At 27.5% G+C, this 25,495-nt stretch overlaps 2 protein-coding genes and 1 long non-coding RNA gene across 3 annotated transcripts in view; 2 read left to right on the plus strand and 1 right to left on the minus strand.

The window, feature by feature from the left end:
- LOC109605805 (FAD synthase) overlaps positions 1 to 25,495 on the plus strand; it is a 199,285-nt gene that overhangs the window by 30,562 nt on the left and 143,228 nt on the right. The window lies entirely within an intron of this gene.
- The window catches only part of LOC126265762 (uncharacterized), a 153,263-nt gene that overhangs the window by 28,616 nt on the left and 99,152 nt on the right, over positions 1 to 25,495 (plus strand). Inside the window, exon 2 of the long non-coding RNA XR_007548237.1 lies at positions 3,367 to 3,387. This is a non-coding gene — a long non-coding RNA (uncharacterized LOC126265762). The remainder of the gene's footprint in view (positions 1 to 3,366; positions 3,388 to 25,495) is intronic.
- Positions 981 to 2,453, minus strand: LOC109603483 (26S proteasome regulatory subunit 6A-B-like). Its single transcript, XM_020019983.2, has 2 exons — positions 1,352 to 2,453; positions 981 to 1,299 (listed from the first exon to the last, which is right to left on the minus strand). The coding sequence occupies exons 1-2, from the start codon at positions 2,398 to 2,400 to the stop codon at positions 1,065 to 1,067; spliced, it is 1,284 nt and encodes a 427-aa protein (XP_019875542.1). The 5' UTR covers positions 2,401 to 2,453; the 3' UTR covers positions 981 to 1,064.

Here is a 25,495-nt window from a genome sequence, read left to right on the forward strand (position 1 = left end):
GGTTTTCGATTGGTATACAAAATCAGAGGAACTGCCATATAAATTAATATAATAAAAATAATATACATTATTTTGCTTTTTTAATTATTACTTTAGATCAGCTTTTTAATGAAATTAAATTTTATTAACTTACCATTCCATCTGGATTGAAATCAAGAATTTTTGAAAGAATTTGTTAATTGTAACTTCCACATTTTATAAAAATATAATAATTAGAGTTTATCAAACTTTATTTTGTTACAGATAAAAATATAACAATTATTGTTTGTCAAAGTACATCCATAGATACAAAATCAGTCTATTTAAATTGCAGTTATAAATATAAAAATAAATATAAAAAAAATTTATTATTATATGCATATGTGATAAAAAGAATTGAAAATTAAATGGTGAAATAAACTTTATTAACTTAGTGTTTTATCTGGATTGAAACTAAGGATTTTAAAAAAAAATATTAATTTGTTAATTGCAACGTGTCCTTTTCGATTAATGTCCACTAATTTTTAGAGTGCAGACTCATTTTCACTTACCTCTTGATATTATGTTTTGGCAGTTTTTGCATACCCTTATATTTTAATATAAAATGTTTCGAAACGACAACCATAAATTACATTTACGTGGTGATTATTCTAATGACATTTGAAGAATACAATTTGAACTGACAACTTGAAAATTACAAAATCCGACATGGCATAATAAATGATTAGATTATAGAGAAAAATGAGGAGTATACAAAATCAATAGACTGGGGGCAATATTCATCCCGATATGAAATTTGTCATTCATCCTCGAAATTGAATGGGAATTTATGATTGAAATGAATATTGGCTCTCCTATGAACCGGAAAAGAATACGTTCTGTTCTCATCTTAGAAGTTGTCTGACTCTAATAATCACACACGACGGGATTTGTTACAAACTCGTTGTTTTACATCATTTAAAATATGTCAAATCATCGCTTTTTAGATACTACAACGAAAATGAGCACCAACTTTTTATTAGTAACGAGTAAAATATGCCTTATTCAAGTATTAATCATGTGTAATATATGTAGGGAGTCATGAACTAAACATAATAATCTAAATTAGTTTTCTTCTTTGCCTGCACCTCCATTATAGCTTCCATAAAGTCCTCATGCGTCACCGTATTGCCGTTCCTTCTTAACGCAATCATGCCAGCTTCAACACACACCGCCTTGCACTGAGCCCCGTTGAAATCATCAGTGGATCTGGCCAGTTCTTCAAAGTTGGCATCTGCGTCAATGGTCATCTTCCTTGAATGAATCTGGATAATTCTGGCCCTAGAATTTGATGAATGAATACTAAGTTTATAATTATTTTATGTTGATAAACCTGGCTTCTTCGTTTGGATGCGGGAATTCGATTTTCTTGTCCAGACGGCCAGACCTCAGCAAAGCCGGATCCAGAATGTCGACCCGATTCGTAGCCGCAATAACTTTAATATCTGAAATCGAACTGAAACCATCCAGCTGGTTCAACAACTCCAACATGGTGCGCTGGACCTCACGGTCGCCGGCCTTCTCCGAATCAAATCTCCGGGTACCGATGGCGTCCAACTCATCAATAAAAATGATAGCCGGTGATTTTTCCTTGGCCAAGGCGAAGGCGTCGCGAACGAGCTTGGCCCCGTCACCTATGAACATTTGCACCAGCTGCGGCCCGGCCAGCTTCAGGAACGTAGACTTGGTCTGTGCGGCGCAAGCCCGGGCCAATAAAGTTTTACCAGTACCCGGAGGGCCGTATAGAAGCACTCCTTTGGGAGGGTGGATTCCAAGCTTGACAAACTTGTCTTTGTGCGACATGGGGAGGACGACTGCTTCGATCAACTCCTGGATTTGCTTGTCCAGGCCTCCGATGTCTGTGTATTGTTCGCTGGGCCTTTCGTCCACCTCCATGGCTTTAACCCTGGCGTCGTACTCTGCGGGCAACGTGTCCAGGATGAGGTAGGAGTCTTTGTTGACTCCAACCAGGTCGCCGGGCTTCAGCTTCTCCTCGTCCACCAGCCCAACTATTGGCAGGAAGTAGGTCTGGCGGGTTGAAGTCTTTACCACGGCCGATTTGCCCTTCCTTTGGGCGTCCAGGTCTACAACGGCGCCTTCTTCTTCTTCCGCCTCGGGGTCTAGCTCTAGAATCTCTATAACGTTGGCCAGCAGCCACGGAAGGGTTTTGTTCACCTTGATCTTGTCGTTGTTTTCCTTTATCTTTTCAGTTTTTGTTTGTATGTCGTGGTGGATTCGGTTGCACTCACTCCTCATTATTTTTATTTCGTTGTCGAGAAGACGAGTGCGTCCGATGATTTCTTCCGTGGTCATTTGGAGGACATCTTCGGCCAACGAGTCGTCCCCTTCTTCCCATAGCGATTTGTCCTCCAAGTTGGACATTCTGGAAGCTTTAATGGAGGAACATAGTGTAAGCAGAGTGTTGTGGACGTCTGACTGAGTTGATTTCCTTGATGTTACAATTATATTATGTTGCTATGGTTATTTTTAATTTTTAAATTAATAAAACGAAATATTATTCAAATGTTTATTACCACAGAAATTTATTTTTTAGTGTAACGTTAATTAAAATAACCGAAAAAAAGTATTCTGATGGTTCCAGAGCAAGGTAAATTCGTAAATGTTGTTATCTGATCCGGACATGAAATGAATATTGAAGCTGATATTAATGAAATAATCGGGAATTGAAATAATTAATATGACTTACTCGATTTTATACTCGGACAAAATTTGATTATAGAAAATTAAAGCCATAAATAAATAAATCCATGTAAAACGGACAGAAACGACCACATTGTTTTACAAAACACATAAATATTTTAATTATACAAAAGAGATGATGGGCCCCCGAACGAAAGCCGGATCGTATTTGTTCAACACACTATGTTAAACGAATTTAATTAATTTATCAATATCAATAAAAGTTTAATAGATATTTTATATATGATAACGAACGTATTAAATTTAATAGATTTAATAGTTAATGCGGACAATTTATACATTTTGCGATGGCGATTCAATCGAAAAACCGCATTTTATAAATTGCATATACCCTCCCTACAAATTATATCATGCAAATTTAGCGGATTCAATTTTTAAATAAATTAAAATTTTACAGTCCTCCGTACAGTCAATTATGAACTTTATTTCCATCTGGCTTCGCAATGTAAAAAAACTAACTACACAAAATATACAATGCACTTTAATATTAAATGCAACAATACCCAGTCATGATAATATAAAAGTAACGGAACTGTTTAAAAATAAATTGAACCACGTTTTAATTCTGGTTTTTTGATTTATTCAATTTGTTGACTTATTTACATTTTATTGTTTTTTTGTTTCTAGGTTTGAACTGCTGTTAGACTGGTGAGTACCAATTTGATTAAATTTAGCTTCTTATCAGAAGATTGAAAGTAAAAAAATTGTACAACGAGTGCAAGAGATTTGCTGCCCGCCCCGGAAATATTTTTCCCCGTTCGGGTATCTCTTTTAAATGGGGGAGGATCGGGACAACATTCCTTCGGGGTTGCAGGTCAGTAACGTTGGGTCTTTTAATTGCTGATAATAAGCGCAGCGGGACATGTAAGGAATGGTCGGGTTGGGTAAACCCCACTCGGAATCCTTCTGTGTAACATGATCCGGATTTTAAAGGGGATGACGATTGGCAACAATGATTATTGAGTGATAATTTTGACTCTTTCACACGTCATTGGAAAATGGCGGATGCGCCAGTGTTAATGTCCATTGCTTTACAATGTTAGTGTACTTAATATCTTTTATAAGTTACATTGTTAAGCAGTAAATAATAATTATTATCCATGTAGACCCATGTAGTACTTACAGTATTGGACAAAATTAAAGCGACTTAATTTTTGTTTATATGTTAAACGTGACTTACGTGACTAATTTTTGTTTTATTAAATAGTAGAACACATATAAATTGTGTTATTTATAGACCATGTAGAAATTCATGTAGAAATTCAATAAATTAAAAGTTTTAATTTGTCAATGTTTCTATTAGAATGTGAGGCAAAAAAGTACTTACAGTATTGGACAAAATTAGAGCGACTTTAATTTTTGTTTAAATGTTAAACAATATATATTTACGTGACTAATTTTTGTTTTATTAAATAATAGAACACATATTTAAATTGTGTTATTTATTGACGATGTAGAAATTCATGTAGAAATTCAATAAATTAAAAGTTTAGATTTGTCAATGTTTCTATAAGAATGTGAGGCAAAAAAGTACTTACAATATTGGACAAAATAAGAGTGACTTAATTTTTGTTTAAATGTTAAACAATATATACTTACGTGACTAATTTTTGTTTTATTAAATAATAGAACACATATATAAATTGTGTTATTTATTGACGATGTAGAAATTCAATAAATTAAAAGTTTTAATTTGTCAATGTTTCTATAAGAATGTGACGCAAAAAAGTACTTACAGTATTGGACAAAATTAGAGCGACTTTAATTTTTGTTTAAATGTTAAACAATATATACTTACGTGACTAATTTTTGTTTTATTAAATAATAGAACACATATTTAAATTGTGTTATTTATTGACGATGTAGAAATTCATGTAGAAATTCAATAAATTAAAAGTTTTAATTTGTCAAAGTTTCTATAAGAATGTGAGGCAAAAAAGTACTTACAGTATTGGATAAAATTAAAGCGACTTTAATTTTTGTTTAAATGTTAAACAATATATACTTACGTGACTAATTTTTGTTTTATTAAATAATAGAACACATAAAAAATTGTGTTATTTATTGACGATGTAGAAATTCATGTAGAAATTCAATAAATTAAAAGTTTTAATTTGCCAATGTTTCTATAAGAATGTGAGGCAAAAAAGTACTTATAGTATTGGACAAAATTAGAGTGACTTTAATTTTTATTTAAATGTTAAACAATATATACTTACGTGACTAATTTTTGTTTTATTAAATAGTTGAACACATATATAAATTGTGTTATTTATTGACGATGTAGAAATTCATGTAGAAATTCAATAAATTAATAGTTTTAATTTGCCAATGTTTCTATAAGAATGTGAGGCAAAAAAGTACTTATAGTATTGGACAAAATTAAAGCGACTTAATTTTTATTTAAATGTTAAACATTATATACTTAGTGACTAATTTTTGTTTTATTAAATAGTAGAACACACATGTAAATTGTGTTATTTATTGACGATGTAGAAATTCATGTAGAAATTCAATAAATTAAAAGTTTTAATTTGTCAATGTTTCTATTAGAATGTGAGGCAAAAAAGTACTTACAGTATTGGACAAAATTAGAGCGACTTTAATTTTTGTTTAAATGTTAAACAATATATACTTACGTGACTAATTTTTGTTTTATTAAATAATAGAACACATATTTAAATTGTGTTATTTATTGACGATGTAGAAATTCATGTAGAAATTCAATAAATTAAAAGTTTAGATTTGTCAATGTTTCTATAAGAATGTGAGGCAAAAAAGTACTTACAATATTGGACAAAATAAGAGTGACTTAATTTTTGTTTAAATGTTAAACAATATATACTTACGTGACTAATTTTTGTTTTATTAAATAATAGAACACATATATAAATTGTGTTATTTATTGACGATGTAGAAATTCAATAAATTAAAAGTTTTAATTTGTCAATGTTTCTATAAGAATGTGACGCAAAAAAGTACTTACAGTATTGGACAAAATTAGAGCGACTTTAATTTTTGTTTAAATGTTAAACAATATATACTTACGTGACTAATTTTTGTTTTATTAAATAATAGAACACATATTTAAATTGTGTTATTTATTGACGATGTAGAAATTCATGTAGAAATTCAATAAATTAAAAGTTTTAATTTGTCAATGTTTCTATTAGAATGTGAGGCAAAAAAGTACTTACAGTATTGGACAAAATTAGAGCGACTTTAATTTTTGTTTAAATGTTAAACAATATATACTTACGTGACTAATTTTTGTTTTATTAAATAATAGAACACATATTTAAATTGTGTTATTTATTGACGATGTAGAAATTCATGTAGAAATTCAATAAATTAAAAGTTTAGATTTGTCAATGTTTCTATAAGAATATGAGGCAAAAAAGTACTTACAATATTGGACAAAATAAGAGTGACTTAATTTTTGTTTAAATGTTAAACAATATATACTTACGTGACTAATTTTTGTTTTATTAAATAATAGAACACATATATAAATTGTGTTATTTATTGACGATGTAGAAATTCAATAAATTAAAAGTTTTAATTTGTCAATGTTTCTATAAGAATGTGACGCAAAAAAGTACTTACAGTATTGGACAAAATTAGAGCGACTTTAATTTTTGTTTAAATGTTAAACAATATATACTTACGTGACTAATTTTTGTTTTATTAAATAATAGAACACATATTTAAATTGTGTTATTTATTGACGATGTAGAAATTCATGTAGAAATTCAATAAATTAAAAGTTTTAATTTGTCAAAGTTTCTATAAGAATGTGAGGCAAAAAAGTACTTACAGTATTGGATAAAATTAAAGCGACTTTAATTTTTGTTTAAATGTTAAACAATATATACTTACGTGACTAATTTTTGTTTTATTAAATAATAGAACACATAAAAAATTGTGTTATTTATTGACGATGTAGAAATTCATGTAGAAATTCAATAAATTAAAAGTTTTAATTTGCCAATGTTTCTATAAGAATGTGAGGCAAAAAAGTACTTATAGTATTGGACAAAATTAGAGTGACTTTAATTTTTATTTAAATGTTAAACAATATATACTTACGTGACTAATTTTTGTTTTATTAAATAGTTGAACACATATATAAATTGTGTTATTTATTGACGATGTAGAAATTCATGTAGAAATTCAATAAATTAATAGTTTTAATTTGCCAATGTTTCTATAAGAATGTGAGGCAAAAAAGTACTTATAGTATTGGACAAAATTAAAGCGACTTAATTTTTATTTAAATGTTAAACATTATATACTTAGTGACTAATTTTTGTTTTATTAAATAGTAGAACACACATGTAAATTGTGTTATTTATTGACGATGTAGAAATTCATGTAGAAATTCAATAAATTAAAAGTTTTAATTTGTCAATGTTTCTATTAGAATGTGAGGCAAAAAAGTACTTACAGTATTGGACAAAATTAGAGCGACTTTAATTTTTGTTTAAATGTTAAACAATATATACTTACGTGACTAATTTTTGTTTTATTAAATAATAGAACACATATTTAAATTGTGTTATTTATTGACGATGTAGAAATTCATGTAGAAATTCAATAAATTAAAAGTTTAGATTTGTCAATGTTTCTATAAGAATGTGAGGCAAAAAAGTACTTACAATATTGGACAAAATAAGAGTGACTTAATTTTTGTTTAAATGTTAAACAATATATACTTACGTGACTAATTTTTGTTTTATTAAATAATAGAACACATATATAAATTGTGTTATTTATTGACGATGTAGAAATTCAATAAATTAAAAGTTTTAATTTGTCAATGTTTCTATAAGAATGTGACGCAAAAAAGTACTTACAGTATTGGACAAAATTAGAGCGACTTTAATTTTTGTTTAAATGTTAAACAATATATACTTACGTGACTAATTTTTGTTTTATTAAATAATAGAACACATATTTAAATTGTGTTATTTATTGACGATGTAGAAATTCATGTAGAAATTCAATAAATTAAAAGTTTTAATTTGTCAATGTTTCTATTAGAATGTGAGGCAAAAAAGTACTTACAGTATTGGACAAAATTAGAGCGACTTTAATTTTTGTTTAAATGTTAAACAATATATACTTACGTGACTAATTTTTGTTTTATTAAATAATAGAACACATATTTAAATTGTGTTATTTATTGACGATGTAGAAATTCATGTAGAAATTCAATAAATTAAAAGTTTAGATTTGTCAATGTTTCTATAAGAATATGAGGCAAAAAAGTACTTACAATATTGGACAAAATAAGAGTGACTTAATTTTTGTTTAAATGTTAAACAATATATACTTACGTGACTAATTTTTGTTTTATTAAATAATAGAACACATATATAAATTGTGTTATTTATTGACGATGTAGAAATTCAATAAATTAAAAGTTTTAATTTGTCAATGTTTCTATAAGAATGTGACGCAAAAAAGTACTTACAGTATTGGACAAAATTAGAGCGACTTTAATTTTTGTTTAAATGTTAAACAATATATACTTACGTGACTAATTTTTGTTTTATTAAATAATAGAACACATATTTAAATTGTGTTATTTATTGACGATGTAGAAATTCATGTAGAAATTCAATAAATTAAAAGTTTAGATTTGTCAATGTTTCTATAAGAATGTGAGGCAAAAAAGTACTTACAATATTGGACAAAATAAGAGTGACTTAATTTTTGTTTAAATGTTAAACAATATATACTTACGTGACTAATTTTTGTTTTATTAAATAATAGAACACATATATAAATTGTGTTATTTATTGACGATGTAGAAATTCAATAAATTAAAAGTTTTAATTTGTCAATGTTTCTATAAGAATGTGACGCAAAAAAGTACTTACAGTATTGGACAAAATTAGAGCGACTTTAATTTTTGTTTAAATGTTAAACAATATATACTTACGTGACTAATTTTTGTTTTATTAAATAATAGAACACATATTTAAATTGTGTTATTTATTGACGATGTAGAAATTCATGTAGAAATTCAATAAATTAAAAGTTTTAATTTGTCAATGTTTCTATTAGAATGTGAGGCAAAAAAGTACTTACAGTATTGGACAAAATTAGAGCGACTTTAATTTTTGTTTAAATGTTAAACAATATATACTTACGTGACTAATTTTTGTTTTATTAAATAATAGAACACATATTTAAATTGTGTTATTTATTGACGATGTAGAAATTCATGTAGAAATTCAATAAATTAAAAGTTTAGATTTGTCAATGTTTCTATAAGAATATGAGGCAAAAAAGTACTTACAATATTGGACAAAATAAGAGTGACTTAATTTTTGTTTAAATGTTAAACAATATATACTTACGTGACTAATTTTTGTTTTATTAAATAATAGAACACATATATAAATTGTGTTATTTATTGACGATGTAGAAATTCAATAAATTAAAAGTTTTAATTTGTCAATGTTTCTATAAGAATGTGACGCAAAAAAGTACTTACAGTATTGGACAAAATTAGAGCGACTTTAATTTTTGTTTAAATGTTAAACAATATATACTTACGTGACTAATTTTTGTTTTATTAAATAATAGAACACATATTTAAATTGTGTTATTTATTGACGATGTAGAAATTCATGTAGAAATTCAATAAATTAAAAGTTTTAATTTGTCAAAGTTTCTATAAGAATGTGAGGCAAAAAAGTACTTACAGTATTGGATAAAATTAAAGCGACTTTAATTTTTGTTTAAATGTTAAACAATATATACTTACGTGACTAATTTTTGTTTTATTAAATAATAGAACACATAAAAAATTGTGTTATTTATTGACGATGTAGAAATTCATGTAGAAATTCAATAAATTAAAAGTTTTAATTTGCCAATGTTTCTATAAGAATGTGAGGCAAAAAAGTACTTATAGTATTGGACAAAATTAGAGTGACTTTAATTTTTATTTAAATGTTAAACAATATATACTTACGTGACTAATTTTTGTTTTATTAAATAGTTGAACACATATATAAATTGTGTTATTTATTGACGATGTAGAAATTCATGTAGAAATTCAATAAATTAATAGTTTTAATTTGCCAATGTTTCTATAAGAATGTGAGGCAAAAAAGTACTTATAGTATTGGACAAAATTAAAGCGACTTAATTTTTATTTAAATGTTAAACATTATATACTTAGTGACTAATTTTTGTTTTATTAAATAGTAGAACACACATGTAAATTGTGTTATTTATTGACGATGTAGAAATTCATGTAGAAATTCAATAAATTAAAAGTTTTAATTTGTCAATGTTTCTATTAGAATGTGAGGCAAAAAAGTACTTACAGTATTGGACAAAATTAGAGCGACTTTAATTTTTGTTTAAATGTTAAACAATATATACTTACGTGACTAATTTTTGTTTTATTAAATAATAGAACACATATTTAAATTGTGTTATTTATTGACGATGTAGAAATTCATGTAGAAATTCAATAAATTAAAAGTTTAGATTTGTCAATGTTTCTATAAGACTGTGAGGCAAAAAAGTACTTACAATATTGGACAAAATAAGAGTGACTTAATTTTTGTTTAAATGTTAAACAATATATACTTACGTGACTAATTTTTGTTTTATTAAATAGTAGAACACATATAAATTGTGTTATTTATTGACGAAATATGTCACGATATTCAAGTTTTAATGATATGAATACCACTGATTTTTTTTTTTTGGTTTTTAGAAATGATTGAATAAAAATAATATCTCTTTTATTGAACTAGGAGAAATAAAGTGAGGGGCATAAATAAATGTTTTATAATTTAGTTTTTATTTAAGATTTTGCCGGATACTATACATTATTTACAATTAAGAGTATAATTTGGAGATAACATCTATCTCATTAACAATTTTTTGTTTCCGATGAAAAACCGATTTCCAGTTTGGAAACGCATCGTCGGTGGAAAAAGGTTGTGGCCAAAGTAGGCATACAGAAACTTAAATAGAAAATATTCATTTCCCTCGCTATAGCACTAATATAAAGAGGTGGGGGAGGGGTAGGGGTGCGTGGTAGGGGGTAAGAGGCACGTGCTGCCATGGAAACAGCCCAAATGATGTATCGATCCCGAACCCGTCCTCCTTCCGCGCTCCGTTCCTTCGTTGAGTCGCTCTCTGTCCAGACGTCCCGAGAAGGAACGACATCACATATTCAACGTATTACTTTTTCATCCCAGTTCTCATCTTGTTTTTCTTTGCATAATTCCATGTACGGCCCCCTTCCGTCCCTCCACCTCCTACCCCTCACGGCCGGCCCCCCAACCCCACCGTTCCGCCACTACCCTCCGCGCGTCCGCCATCGAGAGAGGCAAATTATTTCGACGTGCGGTCGTTTGTTCTCGCAAATGGGCCAAGGTGTCCCCCCAGCCGTCTTGATTGCCAGTTAATTAGTTCCCTATTTACGCCATGAACTCTCGACGTTTTCTTTTATTTCATTTTTTAATATTATAATTATTTTGTAATTTTATGGAATGTTTTATTAGGACGTCACGTAACGATTTAAAATGGCTTAAAAGAGTTTCAATTATCAAAACCTATTTTTAGTTGTAATTAATTTTAAATATGGAACGACGTTACCTCAGTCGAACGAAATTAGTTTTTAATTTCCAATAACTGGCTTTAATTAAATACGTTAATTTGGTAATTCATTTTTTAATGGGCTACCCACAAAACGGCTTTTAATCAAGGCTCTGTACTTACAATTGGTGCATTAGCCAATTCAAATATTAATTCGTAAATAAACTCTTTTTATACTTCAATCAATTATTACTAAATGAACAACTTAAATATTACAAAAAGTATAAATTTGTTATAATGAATAAATTAGTAGTGAAAATTTCTAATTCATATAAAATAATTCTAATTTTATAAATGTAATATTCAATTAGTATTTTCCCTTGTTTTTTAACGATACATTACTATGATTAAAACATACATTATTAATAATATAACATTTCTAATAATAACCTTAATTTATAGAGTGAATCGATTTTTTACTGAACTGAAAAAAATTGATACAAATAATGTAAGATACAATTGATATATGGGCAATTTTCTAATTTTTTTTGGTTCGCTGGATTTTAGCAATTCAATTTCGTTTTATTTGCATTTGAGGGAGGCATTGGGTAATGTGAAAGGGGAGGACGAATTCAAATCAATGGATGGTGTATCGTCGCCAAATGTTTTATATTGTAAAATTTAATTTATAAATATTGAATTTTATTCCGATATTATAATTTTAGATTGTGAATAATTTAAAGAATTATTAATATTATTTAATTATATTGTTTCCTCCATTATTTCTGTACGTTTGTATTGATTATTGGATATTTAAGTGGTTCAGGTGTATTTTATTCTCTGTTTAAAACTATAATTAAATTAATTTTATATGCATATAGATTGGATAATTTTATAACTTTTAAAATAAAGTCTGTCGCAATTAAGTATTAAAATGCTTAACATTTATGACATTTTAAACTATCCATAATATTTTTCCAAATATTGTTACTATATTTTAGTTTTTAATAGTTAAGAATAATTGACTTATTTCAATATCTGACTACTCGACTAAAAATTGGACCACTCCAGATTCGATATCTGACAAACTTTTAAAATCAGAATGTCCTTAATTAAATGTTTAGGACTTATTGAACCACCAATAATATATTTCGAAATATTATTACTATAAGTAAATTTTTAATAGAATTAGGAATGACTGACTTATTTCAATATTAGTCTGCTCGACTAAAGACTGAATATTAAAAAAACTTTTAAAATAAGTCCCTCAATTAAGAATCAAAATGTTTAGAACTTTTTAAACTACCAATAATATTTTCCGAAATATTGTTACTATATTTTAGTTTGTAGGAATAACTGACTTATTTCAATATCTGACTACTCGACTAAAGATTGGATAACTTCAGATTCGATATTTGAACAACTTTTAAAATCAGGATGTCCGTTAATTAAGTGTTTAGGATTTATTAAATCACCAATAATTTTTTCGAATTATTGTTACTATATGTAAATTTTTAATAGAATTAGGAATGATGGACTTATTTCAATATTTGTCTGTTCGACTAAAGATTGAATATTAAAAAAACTTTTAAAATAAGAATTAAAATGTTTAGAACTTTTTAAACTACCAATAATATTTTTCGAAATATTGTTACTATATTTTAATTTTTGACAGATAACGACTAAAAACAAGATAACACAAGATTGGATATTTTGAAAACTTTTAAAATCAGGATGTCCCCCAATTAAGTATCAAAATGTTTTAGACTTTTTAAATCACCATTAATACTTTACGAAATATTGTTACTATATTTTAGTTTTTAATACAGTTTAGAATCACTGACTTATTGAATATTTGAAATTTTTTAAAATCAGGACTTATCCCAATTAACTATCAAAATATTTATGACTTTTTAAACCAGTAATAATATTTTTCTAAATATAAAAGGGTATACCAACAAAGTCAGAAAACTTCCATGATACAAGTTTTAACATTACATTTTCATAACCTGTTTTTTTATTAACAAAGTGCTTCAGAAGTTACATTTTGAAACTAAATATGAACTTTGACATAAAAATGTCGTTTTATTTTCACAATTTATAAGACGCTTTCGGGAGTCGTTCGAGATTTTATTTTGGCAGCCGTGACAAAACAACAAAGTCGTCCCCGGATTATTCTGTTATTGAAACGGAATTAAATAAAAAGTTCGTCAGTTAAGCCGTTATTCATTATTATGTGGCGCGGAGAAAGATGATATAAAACTTTTTTATATTCAAAATATATTCCGAAACAACTTATAAGTAAACTTATTTAAGTTGAGCTTGTTTTTTTTCATTCCATTTTGAGCTGTATTTTCATTTTAAAAGCATTTCTCATGAATAAGCAAAACCACATTTAGCTGGTCCCCCACTCCCACCGCGCGCCCCGTCTCCTCACGAGCCCTCCCGCCGTCCCGGATCCCTGTGCAAACTTTGTATTCCAGAAATTACACTTTCAGAGAGGTAGTGTCCTCCGCAATGACGCTGATGTTATCTTTATTATACTATTTGAGGATGGGCACAATGTGGATTTGGGAAATTACGTTTTTCCAAATTATTATTCGCCACCCTCTTTTCACTTGATATTTTTTTCATCGTTTTCGAATGCGATTTAAATTTTTAATTTGGACGTGCGCCGCCGCGTTCGGCGGTTCACTGAATCGCCCAATTAACGCCGATATTTTTATACAAACGGCCAAATCAAATGGAATTCCTGTTGTCCGTGTAGGAAAAAAGGTAAACGGTAAAATTAATTCACTTTAATGTTGAGATAAAATAATGCGATCGTAAAGTGGAATCGAAACGTTAATATACAGTCGTATAAATAGCCATTCATGCCAAAATGTAATCTCGTTTTAAAATTATCAACATTTTCCTGGACATAAGTCAGGCTTGTTTTTTGTTTTGCGAGTAAGCCATTGTTTAGGTTACACAATAGTAGGTAATCTTATCGAAGGGATCTACATATTTATTGTGCTATTAACGCAGAGTACATGCTATTGAATTTTAAATCATTTAAATTAGCTACTCCAGGCTATATTTATTTTAATATTCCATTAAAGTGAATTAAGTACTTTATATTTTATATCAGCGTCGTTGTCGCTCGTGTTTTACCCGCTGAAAGGGAAACATATTTAGGCGGAGTGTTTCATTTACCTACTTATTAAGGCACATTAATTTATATTTTGGTCGATTTCTCAACGCAGCAGGAAATTTACTTGCTTAACGTATCTAATGCAGATTTTTAAACAAGGATTATTTTTGCTTTATATATAAAATTATTTTAAACTATTCTTTAACTTGGATATAATTTTGCCCTTTTTACATTTTGTACATTTTTAGTTTATTTGTGAAAGATCTATTCTAGTATAAGAAATATGACAGCATCACTTTTCTAAAATATCTCTAATTTTTGTATAATTAACATAATTTTATAAATGCTAATTTGAGTTTATACTATGTATTAATTTTAATTTTTAAGTTAATCTTTAAAATTTTATAAAATTAAATTAATTTTATTTTTTTTATTTATGGTTTATTATTATTTTAATTTCGGATCGATTCACATGAATTTAAGGCTAAGTATTAAAACTATAAATTTTATTTGATAAATTTATTTATTTATTATTTTAACTGCTGAAATTAAATTTATAAATTCAAATTAATATTTCTTGTTTAATTTAATATTAATAATATTATCTTTATTTTTTAAATATTAATGTTTAATTTTATAAAATGATGTTTAATTTAAATTTTTTAAATCAAATGAAATTCTCGTCTGGATTTTTGAAACAAATAAAAAATACTTAATTAGTTCTTGATAATTTTTTATTAGAAAAAAAGTTCTACAAAATACTTAGATAATAAATTTATACATTCTTATAATAAATTATTTTAAAATTTTTAAGCTTAATTTTTAATTTTATAAATTTTATAAATCTGAGTAAATGTTTTTTTATTATTTAATTACATTGGTTATTTTTAATTTTTTTTAAATTTATTTTATATTTTAAAATATATAAATTTAAATTGCTAATTTTAATATTTTTTGTATTTAATTTTTAAATTTATTTTTTCTAAAATATTTAAATTTAAATTGCTTATTTTAATATTTTTTTGTATTTAATTTGGTAATTTTCACTTCCTTTAACTTATTCATTTTTTCAAATTAAATACATGTTCTAGAAAATAATTTTTATAATATTTTTCATTTAAATGAGATTCTCATCTCTATTCTATATTAATACTTAATTAGTCCTTGATAATTTTTTAGTAGAAAAAAATAATCAAAAAATAATTTGATAATTTAACAAAATAGATTTCTTTTTGGCAGAGATTTTTTTTATTTATTTTAATTTATTGAATTATTTTTATTTATAATAGTTTATATATTTTTTTCAAAATAAATACAAATTCTACAAAATAATTGGAAAAAAATTATACACTTTTATAATATTTTTCGGTTGAATCAGATTTTTACCCCTAACATGAATTAATAGTTTTACTTTTTTAATTTAGCTGGTTATTCCTAATTATATAAATTTAATAAATTATTTTAAATTTTTTAAGCTTAATTTTTAATTTTATAAATTTTATTCATCATTTACTTAGATATTTTTTTATTATTTTCTTTTTAATTTCATTGTATATTTTTAATTTTTTAAATTTATTTTTTTATTTTAAAATATTTAAATTTAAATTGCTAATTTTAATATTTTTTTTATTTAATTTGGTATTTTTTTAACGTAAATCTTTAAAATTTTATAAATATAAATTAATATTTTTACTTTTTTAAATTAAGTGTTAGTTAATTATTTTTAATTTTTTAAACAGAATTTTTAATTTTATAAATCTAAGTAAATGATTTACTATTATTTTTTGGTTATTTAAATTTTTTAAATTTAATTAAATTTAAATTGCTAATTTTAATAATTTTTGTATTTAATTTGGCAATCTTAATTTTTTAAGGAAAATATTTAAAATTTTATAAACATAAATTAATAGTTTTACTTTTTTAATTTAATTGGTTATTTTTATTTGTGTAATTTTTTAAAATAAATAAATTTAATTTGTTAATTATATTTTTTCCATTTAATTTGTGAATTTTAATTTTTTAAGTTAAATTTAAATTAATAATTTAATTTTTAAGATTAGTTTTTTAAATTTTATAATTTTGATCGATTGATTTATTTTTTTTTTAAATTTTTTTAGCTTTTAAAATACAAATTCAATTTGTTAATTTTAATATTTTTTGCATTTAATTTATTTTTAATAAAGCTTTTGTAAATTTGATATTTAACATATACTTTGTTTTATATCATTTTTTTTTTTCACTAACTTATAAATCACATTAATAAATCATAAGAAACATTAACATTAACATTTTAAACAAGGTTTTATAGATTTCTTCAAGGGTTCGTGTAAAACAACAATAAATTATTTGTACATTGGGAAATCAATAGTTTAAAATCTTGATTGATTAATATTTTACATATATATGCATAAATATTATAAATAGAGTTAATTAAGTTAATGTTATAAAATTAGCAATTAAAACGCTTATTTTTTATTGCCTGATAAAAACTAGGGTAAGACTACATTTTTTTGTCGTGTCCTTCCTCATATTTTAAGCCTTTTTATTAATTTCGATATAATTTTTTTCATTATCACGTAACAAAAGTAATTGACAGCCGTTGTCGCAGTTGGAAAAAGACAGAAATATGCAAAGGGTCGTTTTAATAATGTTAATGGCAATAAAATTGTAGCATTTATTTTCTTCTGGGTCCATTTATTGTTTAGCATCGTTGCGAAGTTGGTGCTATTAAAGTTGGCCTGCTCGAAAAACTCTCGGAATAAGAGAAGTTTTGACGTTTCATGGGGATAAACATCCCCCCGTCCCGCCGTCCTCCCAACAACCCCCGACGTCGCCGCCCCGGTCCCTGGAAACTCTTTAATTGAATTGCAACCACTGCACGACATTTCTTTGAAAAGTGGATAAAGTTTTTAATTATTTCCAAACTGGAAAATGAATTTACGACAAATGGAATTCGTTAATTTAAACGGGCGATACACAGTGTTTTGTTTGTTTCCCTTGTCGGACCTCGGGAGATAAACTTTTTATTTTCACTTTTTTTTTTTTTTTTTTGTTAAAGTTATTTAATATAAAAATATTGCGGGATCATCTCGGTCGACTCCGGCATTTTTAATGAAAAGTTCTGGGTTTTGCAATTACGTTTAATCGTAGGCACAACTTCCCCTTTTAATTTTTAATTTGGCTCGTGCACACCAAAAATATATTTTAAAGTTCACCAACTCGTTCGATCACTGAAGTCGGAAAACTAATATTCATAACCTTTGCTTTTGTAATTAAAATTTTTCCATTCCCCAGATGCAATCAATTCCTGCAATTTACTTTGCAGGAAACAAGTAAAACGAATTAACGAAACAAATGCCACTTTCTCCAATTTGCCAAATCAAGCCTGGCTGATTAATTGTTCGGCTCAAAAGAAGCTGTTTCCAAATGCGTCGCCACTTAAAACAAACAATAAATTAAATTAAACAACACGTTCGAAGTGTGTGCACTCTCCCTCACGTCCTTTTTTATATCCGCCAGATCTTTTGTTTTGTATTCCATTTTCAGAGCGTGGCATAAAGTTGGGGCGTTTTTTTTCTCTCCTTGTGTCAGATTATAACTGAATTTTCCACTAACACGTCTTAGTGACAAAAGCCATTGTCTTAAAGTTTATATCTTTTTCCTTCACTCCTGTTAGCGGGAGAACAATAGACGACTCGCCCTTAATTGCATATTATATATTAATATGGCACCGTGTTGGGCAAAAAGACATACAACGACAATGTGCACACTCGGTGATTTATACAAGATGCCAGGAATGTCCGCAATGTACCAGGATTTATCAATAAACATGGTCTGCTAGAAATTTTAAACTGCATTCACAGAATCAGCTGGTTATCTTATCAACCATCAATTATTGTTTGTAAATGAGTGTCTTAATGGATTTTGAAAGTCGTTTATAAATCATTTCCTTATATGAACTTGTCGTTAATAAAAAACTGAATTCTTTTATAATTACAGTTATTCGTCGCTAATGTTTATCAGTGTCTTAAAGTAATATTAAATATTTCAAAGGTTTTACGGTCACAAACTATTTGCTTGTTCCTTTTTACATCATTAACCATCGGATAATTTTTAACAATAGTTATTTTAAGTCATTGTGTTGTTGTACATTCATTATTTTCTAGAATGGAGTGTCAAAGAAACTTTTCACTCAAAGGTCCAACATTAATCATTTTCATGAGTTTTAATACTAGTGTACTTTTATCATCAACTTTGATTAGGTTCTCAGGAATCTATTTTTTAATAATGTGTGTTTTGTATTTTAATATATTGTTGAATGTGATCCATTAATCTGACAACTTTTAGACTTTGTTATTACATCTTTAAAATATCAATAATAAGTGACTCTTTTACTCTAATGGTTCAATAATTAGTCAAATATTATATATTTAATAAATAAATTCAACTTTTTTAAAATTACGTTTCTCAAAAGGTTTCTCTTTAATAATTTTCTTTCACTTAAATTTGATGGGACGTAACAACTTTTTGCCAAGTTACGATTTTAGGATTAAAATTCCTTTACTACCGAAAGTGAAGTTGAAATTCTTACTTTAATGGGACATCCTGTATTTTATGCTGTTCAGTTTTATATAGATTTTCAGCTGTATTTATCATATACATACATTTTTTAGAATTCTTGTTGTGCAGTTGTTATTTCCTAAAATACAATGTCAAAGAAAATTTGTACTCAAAGTTATAATATTAATATTTCTAAGAGTTTTAATACTTGCTCATTTTTAATATCAACTTTGAGTAGATAGTCAGGAATTTGTTTTTTGATAATGTGTATATTGTATTTTTGTATAATTTTGAATGTGATTCAATAGTCTGACAACTTTTAAAGATACTAACTTTAACTGTAAAATGTCAATAATACAAAACACTTTAACCCCAAAGTTCTAATAATTAAATTCTAATAATTCTAATAAATAATAATGGCAAAGAAAATTTTCACTCAAAGTTTTAATATTTTTAAGAGTTTTAATGTTGGCTCATTTTTAACATCAACTTTGAGTAGCTAGTCAGGAATTTGTTTTTTGATAATGTGTATATTGTATTTTTGTATAATTTTCAATGTGATTCAATAATCTGACAACTTTTAAAGTTACTAACTTTAACTGTAAAATGTCAATAATACATAACACTTTAACCCTAAAGTTCTAATAATTAGTCAAAAATTATATATTAATAAATAAATTCAACTTTTTTGAAATTACATTTCTCAAAATGCTCTTCTTTAATAATTTTCTTTCACTTAAATTTGATGGGAATTAACAACTTTTTTCCAACTTACGATTTTGAGAAATAAAATGTCCTTACTACTTAAAGTGAAATTGAAATTCTTACTTTAAATGGGACATCCTGTATTTTATACTTGTTTAGTTTTATATAAACTTTCAGCTGTATTTATTATATACTTAATTTTTTTAGAATTCTTGTTGTGCAGTCATTATTTCATAGAATACAAAGTCAAAGAAAATTTTTACTCAAAGTTAATGTATAATATTAATATTTCTTAAGAGTTTTAATAGTTGCTCATTTTTAATATCAACTTTGAGTAGGTAGTCAGGAATTTATTATTTGAAAATGTGTATATTGTATTTTTGTATAATTTTGAATGTGATTCAATAATCTGAAAACTTTTAAAGTTACTAACTTTAACTGTAAAGTGTCAATAATACATAACACTTTAACCCTAAAGTTCTAATAATTAGTTAAAAATTATATATTTAATAAATAAATTCAATTTTTTTGAAATTACATTTCTCAAAATGCTTTTCTTTAATAATTTTCTTTCACTTAAATTTGATAGGAAGTAACTTTTTTCCAAGTTACGATTTTTAGAAGTAAAATTTCCTTACTATCGAAAGTGAAGTTGAAATTCTTACTTTAAATGGGACGTCCTGTATTTTATGCTTTTACAGTTTTATATAGACTTTCAGCTCTATTTATCATGTACTTAATTTTTTTAGAATTCTTGTTGTGGAGTCGTTATTTTTTAGAATACAATGTCAAGAAAAATTTTTACTTTAAAGTTGTAATATTAGTATTTCTTAAGAGTTTTAATACTTACTCATTTTTAATATCAACTTTGAGTAGATAGTCAGGAATTTATTTTTTGATAATGTGTATATTGTATTTTTGTATAATTTTGAATGTGATTCAATAATCTGACAACTTTTAAAGTTATTAACTTTAACTGTAAAATGTCAATAATACATAACAATTTAACCATAAAATTCTAATAATTAGTTAAAAATTATATATTTAATAAATAAATTCAACTTTTTTGAAATTACATTTCTCAAAATGCTTTTCTTTAATAATTTTCTTTCACTTAAATTTGATGGGAAATAACAACTTTTTTCCAAGTTACAATTTTTACAAATAAAATGTCCTTACTACCTAAAGTGACGTTGAAATTCTTACTTTAAATGGGACATCCTGTATTTTATGCTTGTTCAGTTTTATATAGACTTCCAGCTGTATTTATCATATACTTAATTTTTTTAAAATTCTTGTTGTGCAGTAGTTACTTCCTAGAATACAAAGTCAAAGAAAATTTTTACTCAAAGTTATAATATTAATATTTCTTAAGAGTTTTAATACTTGCTCATTTTTAATATCAACTTTGAGTAGGTAGTCAGGAATTTATTTTTTGATAATGTGTATATTATATTTTTGTATAATTTTGAATGTGACTCAATAATCTGACAACTTTTAAAGTTACTAATTTTATCTGTAAAATGTCAATAATAAATGACACTTTTGTTCCACCTTTTCCAATTTCTAAGTATTCCACTCATTCGAAATTAAAAACAAAGTCTGCTATTTGCATTCTTAATAAACTTGTTAATATTGTCAACATGCAGGTGTAAACTACAATTATACCGAGCCTGTCCTTTGTATTCTTAATTAAACCTGTTAATATTGTCAAGTTAAAGGAGGAAAAATATAAATTAAATCAACATCACATCAGCATTTAATTATGCAAAACACCGCGTGTAGTGGAGTGGAGATCGCCAAAGGGTGAAGTCAGTTTGTAGTGTGGCTCTGTCACTCCTTGCGTTCAGAATCAATCCAAGTCGGTTTGTTTATTTATAATTAAGGCACCGTACGGTTCAATGGATTTGAGTAAGCCAAAGTAATTTGATTAGGAAACCTATTAACTCGGAGCGCCACGTCTGTTCCGACTTGCCGCGAATAAATTTTGTAATTAATCGTTTTTATTCTAATTTTCTTATTATTTTCTGCGATTCCCTCCGCCACCACTCCGGCAGCCCCCCACACTCCCAGGGACCACCCGTAAAAGTTGCTGCGCGCTGAAAGTTGGACATCTCATTTATTTTAAAACTTCTCGCGAAATGAATCTAATTATAATTTGTAAGTTATCTCTTTAAGGGAGTTTTAACTGCTTTGCCATTCTTAGATAAAAAAGTTTCACTCTGGCCGTCTCTGTCGTGCGGCCCTGTTTCAAATTAAACTAATTTATTTTAATAATGTTAATGCGAATAATTAAACTTTTTTTTATCTGCTGCAATTAGTCAGGAACAGAGGTTTTTTTCTTTCTCGTTTTGTGGTCAGATTTAATTCCTGTTTTCTCCCCGTCTTTGTTTTTTCCGTTCATCATCGGAGGTCAATTAAACGTGGGTAATTGATGCGAGACTTTTCTGTTCAGAGGGGGGGACAATTTTGAAAGATTTCGTCCTTTTTGCGTCGGACGTTTGTTGTGTGTTGCACGGCTAATTGCGTACAAATATCAACAATGGCCAACATGTGGTCGCGTTCGTTAATCTGATCGCAGTGACGCTCGGGAGCGGTTTATTGTTTGGTAAAAAAGTCGGCGGTGCGGTTCCGAGAAACGGAAATCTGTGCACCCGACACAAAGACATTGGGGCAATCGGATAGTACCATCTCATTATGTGGACTCTGCGACGTAAATCACCGCGTACTCCGGCCACAAGGATCGAACGTTATCTTGTTTCGTTAATTATTATTGGCGGCCATATTTATGGTAATGAGGGCAAATTTGTATGTATTTGTACTACAATCGGAGCTGTTTCGGTTTAATAATCGTTAAGATTAGTTTAAAGAAATTATGGGAATAACAGGGATCTGTAACGACATGTGGAGCCATCTCAACATCATTTTATAAACTAGTGCTTCCACTTTTTTCCACATACCTATTACCAGAAAAATTTAAGACAACTCTGGTAACAAGAGTTAATTGTTATTTCAAAATATTTGTTTAAGTGAAAACTTCTTTAGCCGCGTTGGGCACTTTTTGGTAGGGCAAAAACTTATAGGTTCGCGTCACCGACATGCTCGTCCTTCTTTTGTTAATAAATTCAGACAAAAGAAAAAAGTTGTTGGTTTGGCTGGTAACCTCGGTTACTAAACCAACAAACTATGTGTCTGTCGGCGTTTCAAGAGGTACCCAAAAACTAGACCTTAAGAATAAAATCCCGGAACTAGAGGGTGAGTTACAGCTGTACATTTAGAAGCATTTTGAAATCAGGTAAAATTTTACTAATGCAATGGTTTCATTAAAGGTCTCCAGCTAAGCTGGAAATGAGTTTGATGCTAATATCTATTAGTGTTTTGAAAGTGGAGGGTTCATAGAAGAGAATGCCGTCTGAAAGAAATCTCTATATAGAAATATTAAAAATTTTCAGGATCATCTTTATTTTAGATGTACTTTCAAGAAATTAATCGTTCAAGATCAGTATTGAAATCAAGTGACCGGTTGTATATATATTGGTTCCAATTATAATCGAAGGGGGGATGTTTATTAAGCAAAAGTAAAATATACTTGTTATTTATACCGTCAATAAAAGTGTGTAAACTGAAAATTAGCCTTTCCTAACAAATAATAATAGATTTAATGTATTTTAAGAAGTGAAAACTTCTTTAGTCGCGTTGGACACTTTTTGGTAGGGAAATATTATGCGTTCGCGTCATTGACATGCTCATGACTGGCGCATGCGCAGTGTGCTGTGCGCCTTAGACACTTTTTGGATGGGTGAAATCTCGTGCGTTCGCGTCACCGACATGCTTATACCGTATATATGTAGCTATACAGTTGATGTATAGTGCTGTGTATATCTTATAAGTGAAATTGAATGGATTTGGTGAAAAATTTATTTAAATATGTCCAATGATCGAAAACTCAGTACTACAAAATATAAAACGACAATCGATGCCGCTTTTACGCGATACTTAGATAAATTTGAATCAAACATTTTCATTTCTTACTTTAATTACCATTGTATTGTATTTTGTATCTTTTTTAGAACAAAATGAAATAATTGAAAGTACAAAAAGTTTAAGTAATGTTGAAATTAATGATGACAATGATGCAAACAATTAAAATAATATTAAAAATCAAGTACATTGAAATTTAAGTAAATACAAAAACTATCCATAAATAATATGATTGTATATTAATTGTTATTTCAATTGAATTGTATTTATATTTTGTCATGATCTTGTACTGTCCGTAATATATTTAAATAATAAGAAAACATATAAACATGCATAAAATTGTTGCTCGGAGTGTCAATAGATGTGAAAACCAGATTGATGTTGATAAATTTAATTTAAACATTACGAAATTTCAAATTTTAATACTAAAAGTTATAAGTTTTCATTTCTATCGGCAGTCTCTATAATTACCAACTTTACTTTTTTTATTTAAGTACATTGTTTGTAATAAGTAGTTTTTTTGTAATGGAGTTACCACAGAATAGTCAAAAGGTAGTAGAGATGGAAACACCCCATATTAAGTCAAAATTTTTATTTTTTATACACATCAAATTTTGTTAATTTTTAATTTTTTTAGGAAAACAATATTTTTTATCATTTTTGGTAACAATTGTATATAAAAACCTACTTTTAAATAAATATATAAAGAATATATACGTCTACTGCCAACTTTATTTTTTTTTTGTTCTTTATCATCCCCATTTCCTTTTTTAATTTTCGTTAATTGTCAATTGGAGTTACAATGATACATACTAGCAGGTCAGATCAGGATAGAAATCGTCCTCCAACTGCAACTCAAGATTGTTTGTTGTGACTTTTAATTTTGAGACAACGGTTTGTGACCACAAGAAATTTAGTCTCAAGTTAGAAAACATAGAAGAGGTTCGAATAAGTATATAAACTATTCGACAACGACTTAGGGAAGATAATTCGCATTCAATAGAGCATATCTACCAACGTAAAGTGGTAAGTACTTTAAATGTTTAAAAGTAGAGTCGTACAAACACATATTTTCTTTTCACTTTGACAAAAAATCCAATCAGACCTATCCTAAATTAAAATCAAATTCCAAAGTCAGCAACAAAACGTATAACGTAGCCGTGCAATAAAATCGAATAGAGCCACCAAAACACCGGAAGTCTTCCGGACGGTTTAAAACGGTCTCAGTGGGGCGCAAGATAAACTGTGCGGGGGAAGTGCACCGCTTGATCCACCGTATCGCTTGTTCCTTGGTAGATATTATCGTCGGGGAAGCCAAGTCCACGATCTAGTGCATTAATTGGTCGGGCATGATTACTGCGGGCTCGGAAAACGGTAACAGCGTTAGCCCTCACAATATGCAGCCTGATTGCCACGCAGCCAGTACAAACGAGAGCGTTAATTTCTGCTAATTGCGTTTAAAGTGTCACGGTAATTAATATTATGGATTGATTTATTTATGGGTTTAGACGTAAAAATTGGGTTGTTTCAAAGAGTTGCCGTTGTTGTTAAGGGAATTTAATTAACTATAACAAATGTTCGAATAAATTAAATCCACTGTTATACAATCATTTGTGTCAGCTACAATCAAACTAAATTAACATGCGCCAGACAATAATTATATCTGGAGTTAATGAAGCTGCACTATAAAAAAAAATGTATTAAAATTTTAATATAATCAAAATTGTGTTTTAATTAAAAATGGGCGCCGTTGCGTTGTGAAACTTTTTCAATTAAATGTGAAACATTTTTAGAACACACAAA

Source organism: Aethina tumida, chromosome 5, assembly GCF_024364675.1.
Source record: "Aethina tumida isolate Nest 87 chromosome 5, icAetTumi1.1, whole genome shotgun sequence".
Classification (NCBI taxonomy): Eukaryota; Metazoa; Arthropoda; class Insecta; order Coleoptera; family Nitidulidae; genus Aethina; species Aethina tumida.

Excerpts from the sequence above, each read along its gene's own strand:
- LOC109603483 (XM_020019983.2), bottom strand. The coding sequence starts at position 2,400 with ATGTCCAACTTGGAGGACAAATCGCTATGGGAAGAAGGGGACGACTCG. Across the intron at positions 1,300-1,351 it reads CATCCAAACGAAGAAGCCAG|GGCCAGAATTATCCAGATTC; the intron begins GTTTATCAACAT and ends ATCAAATTCTAG.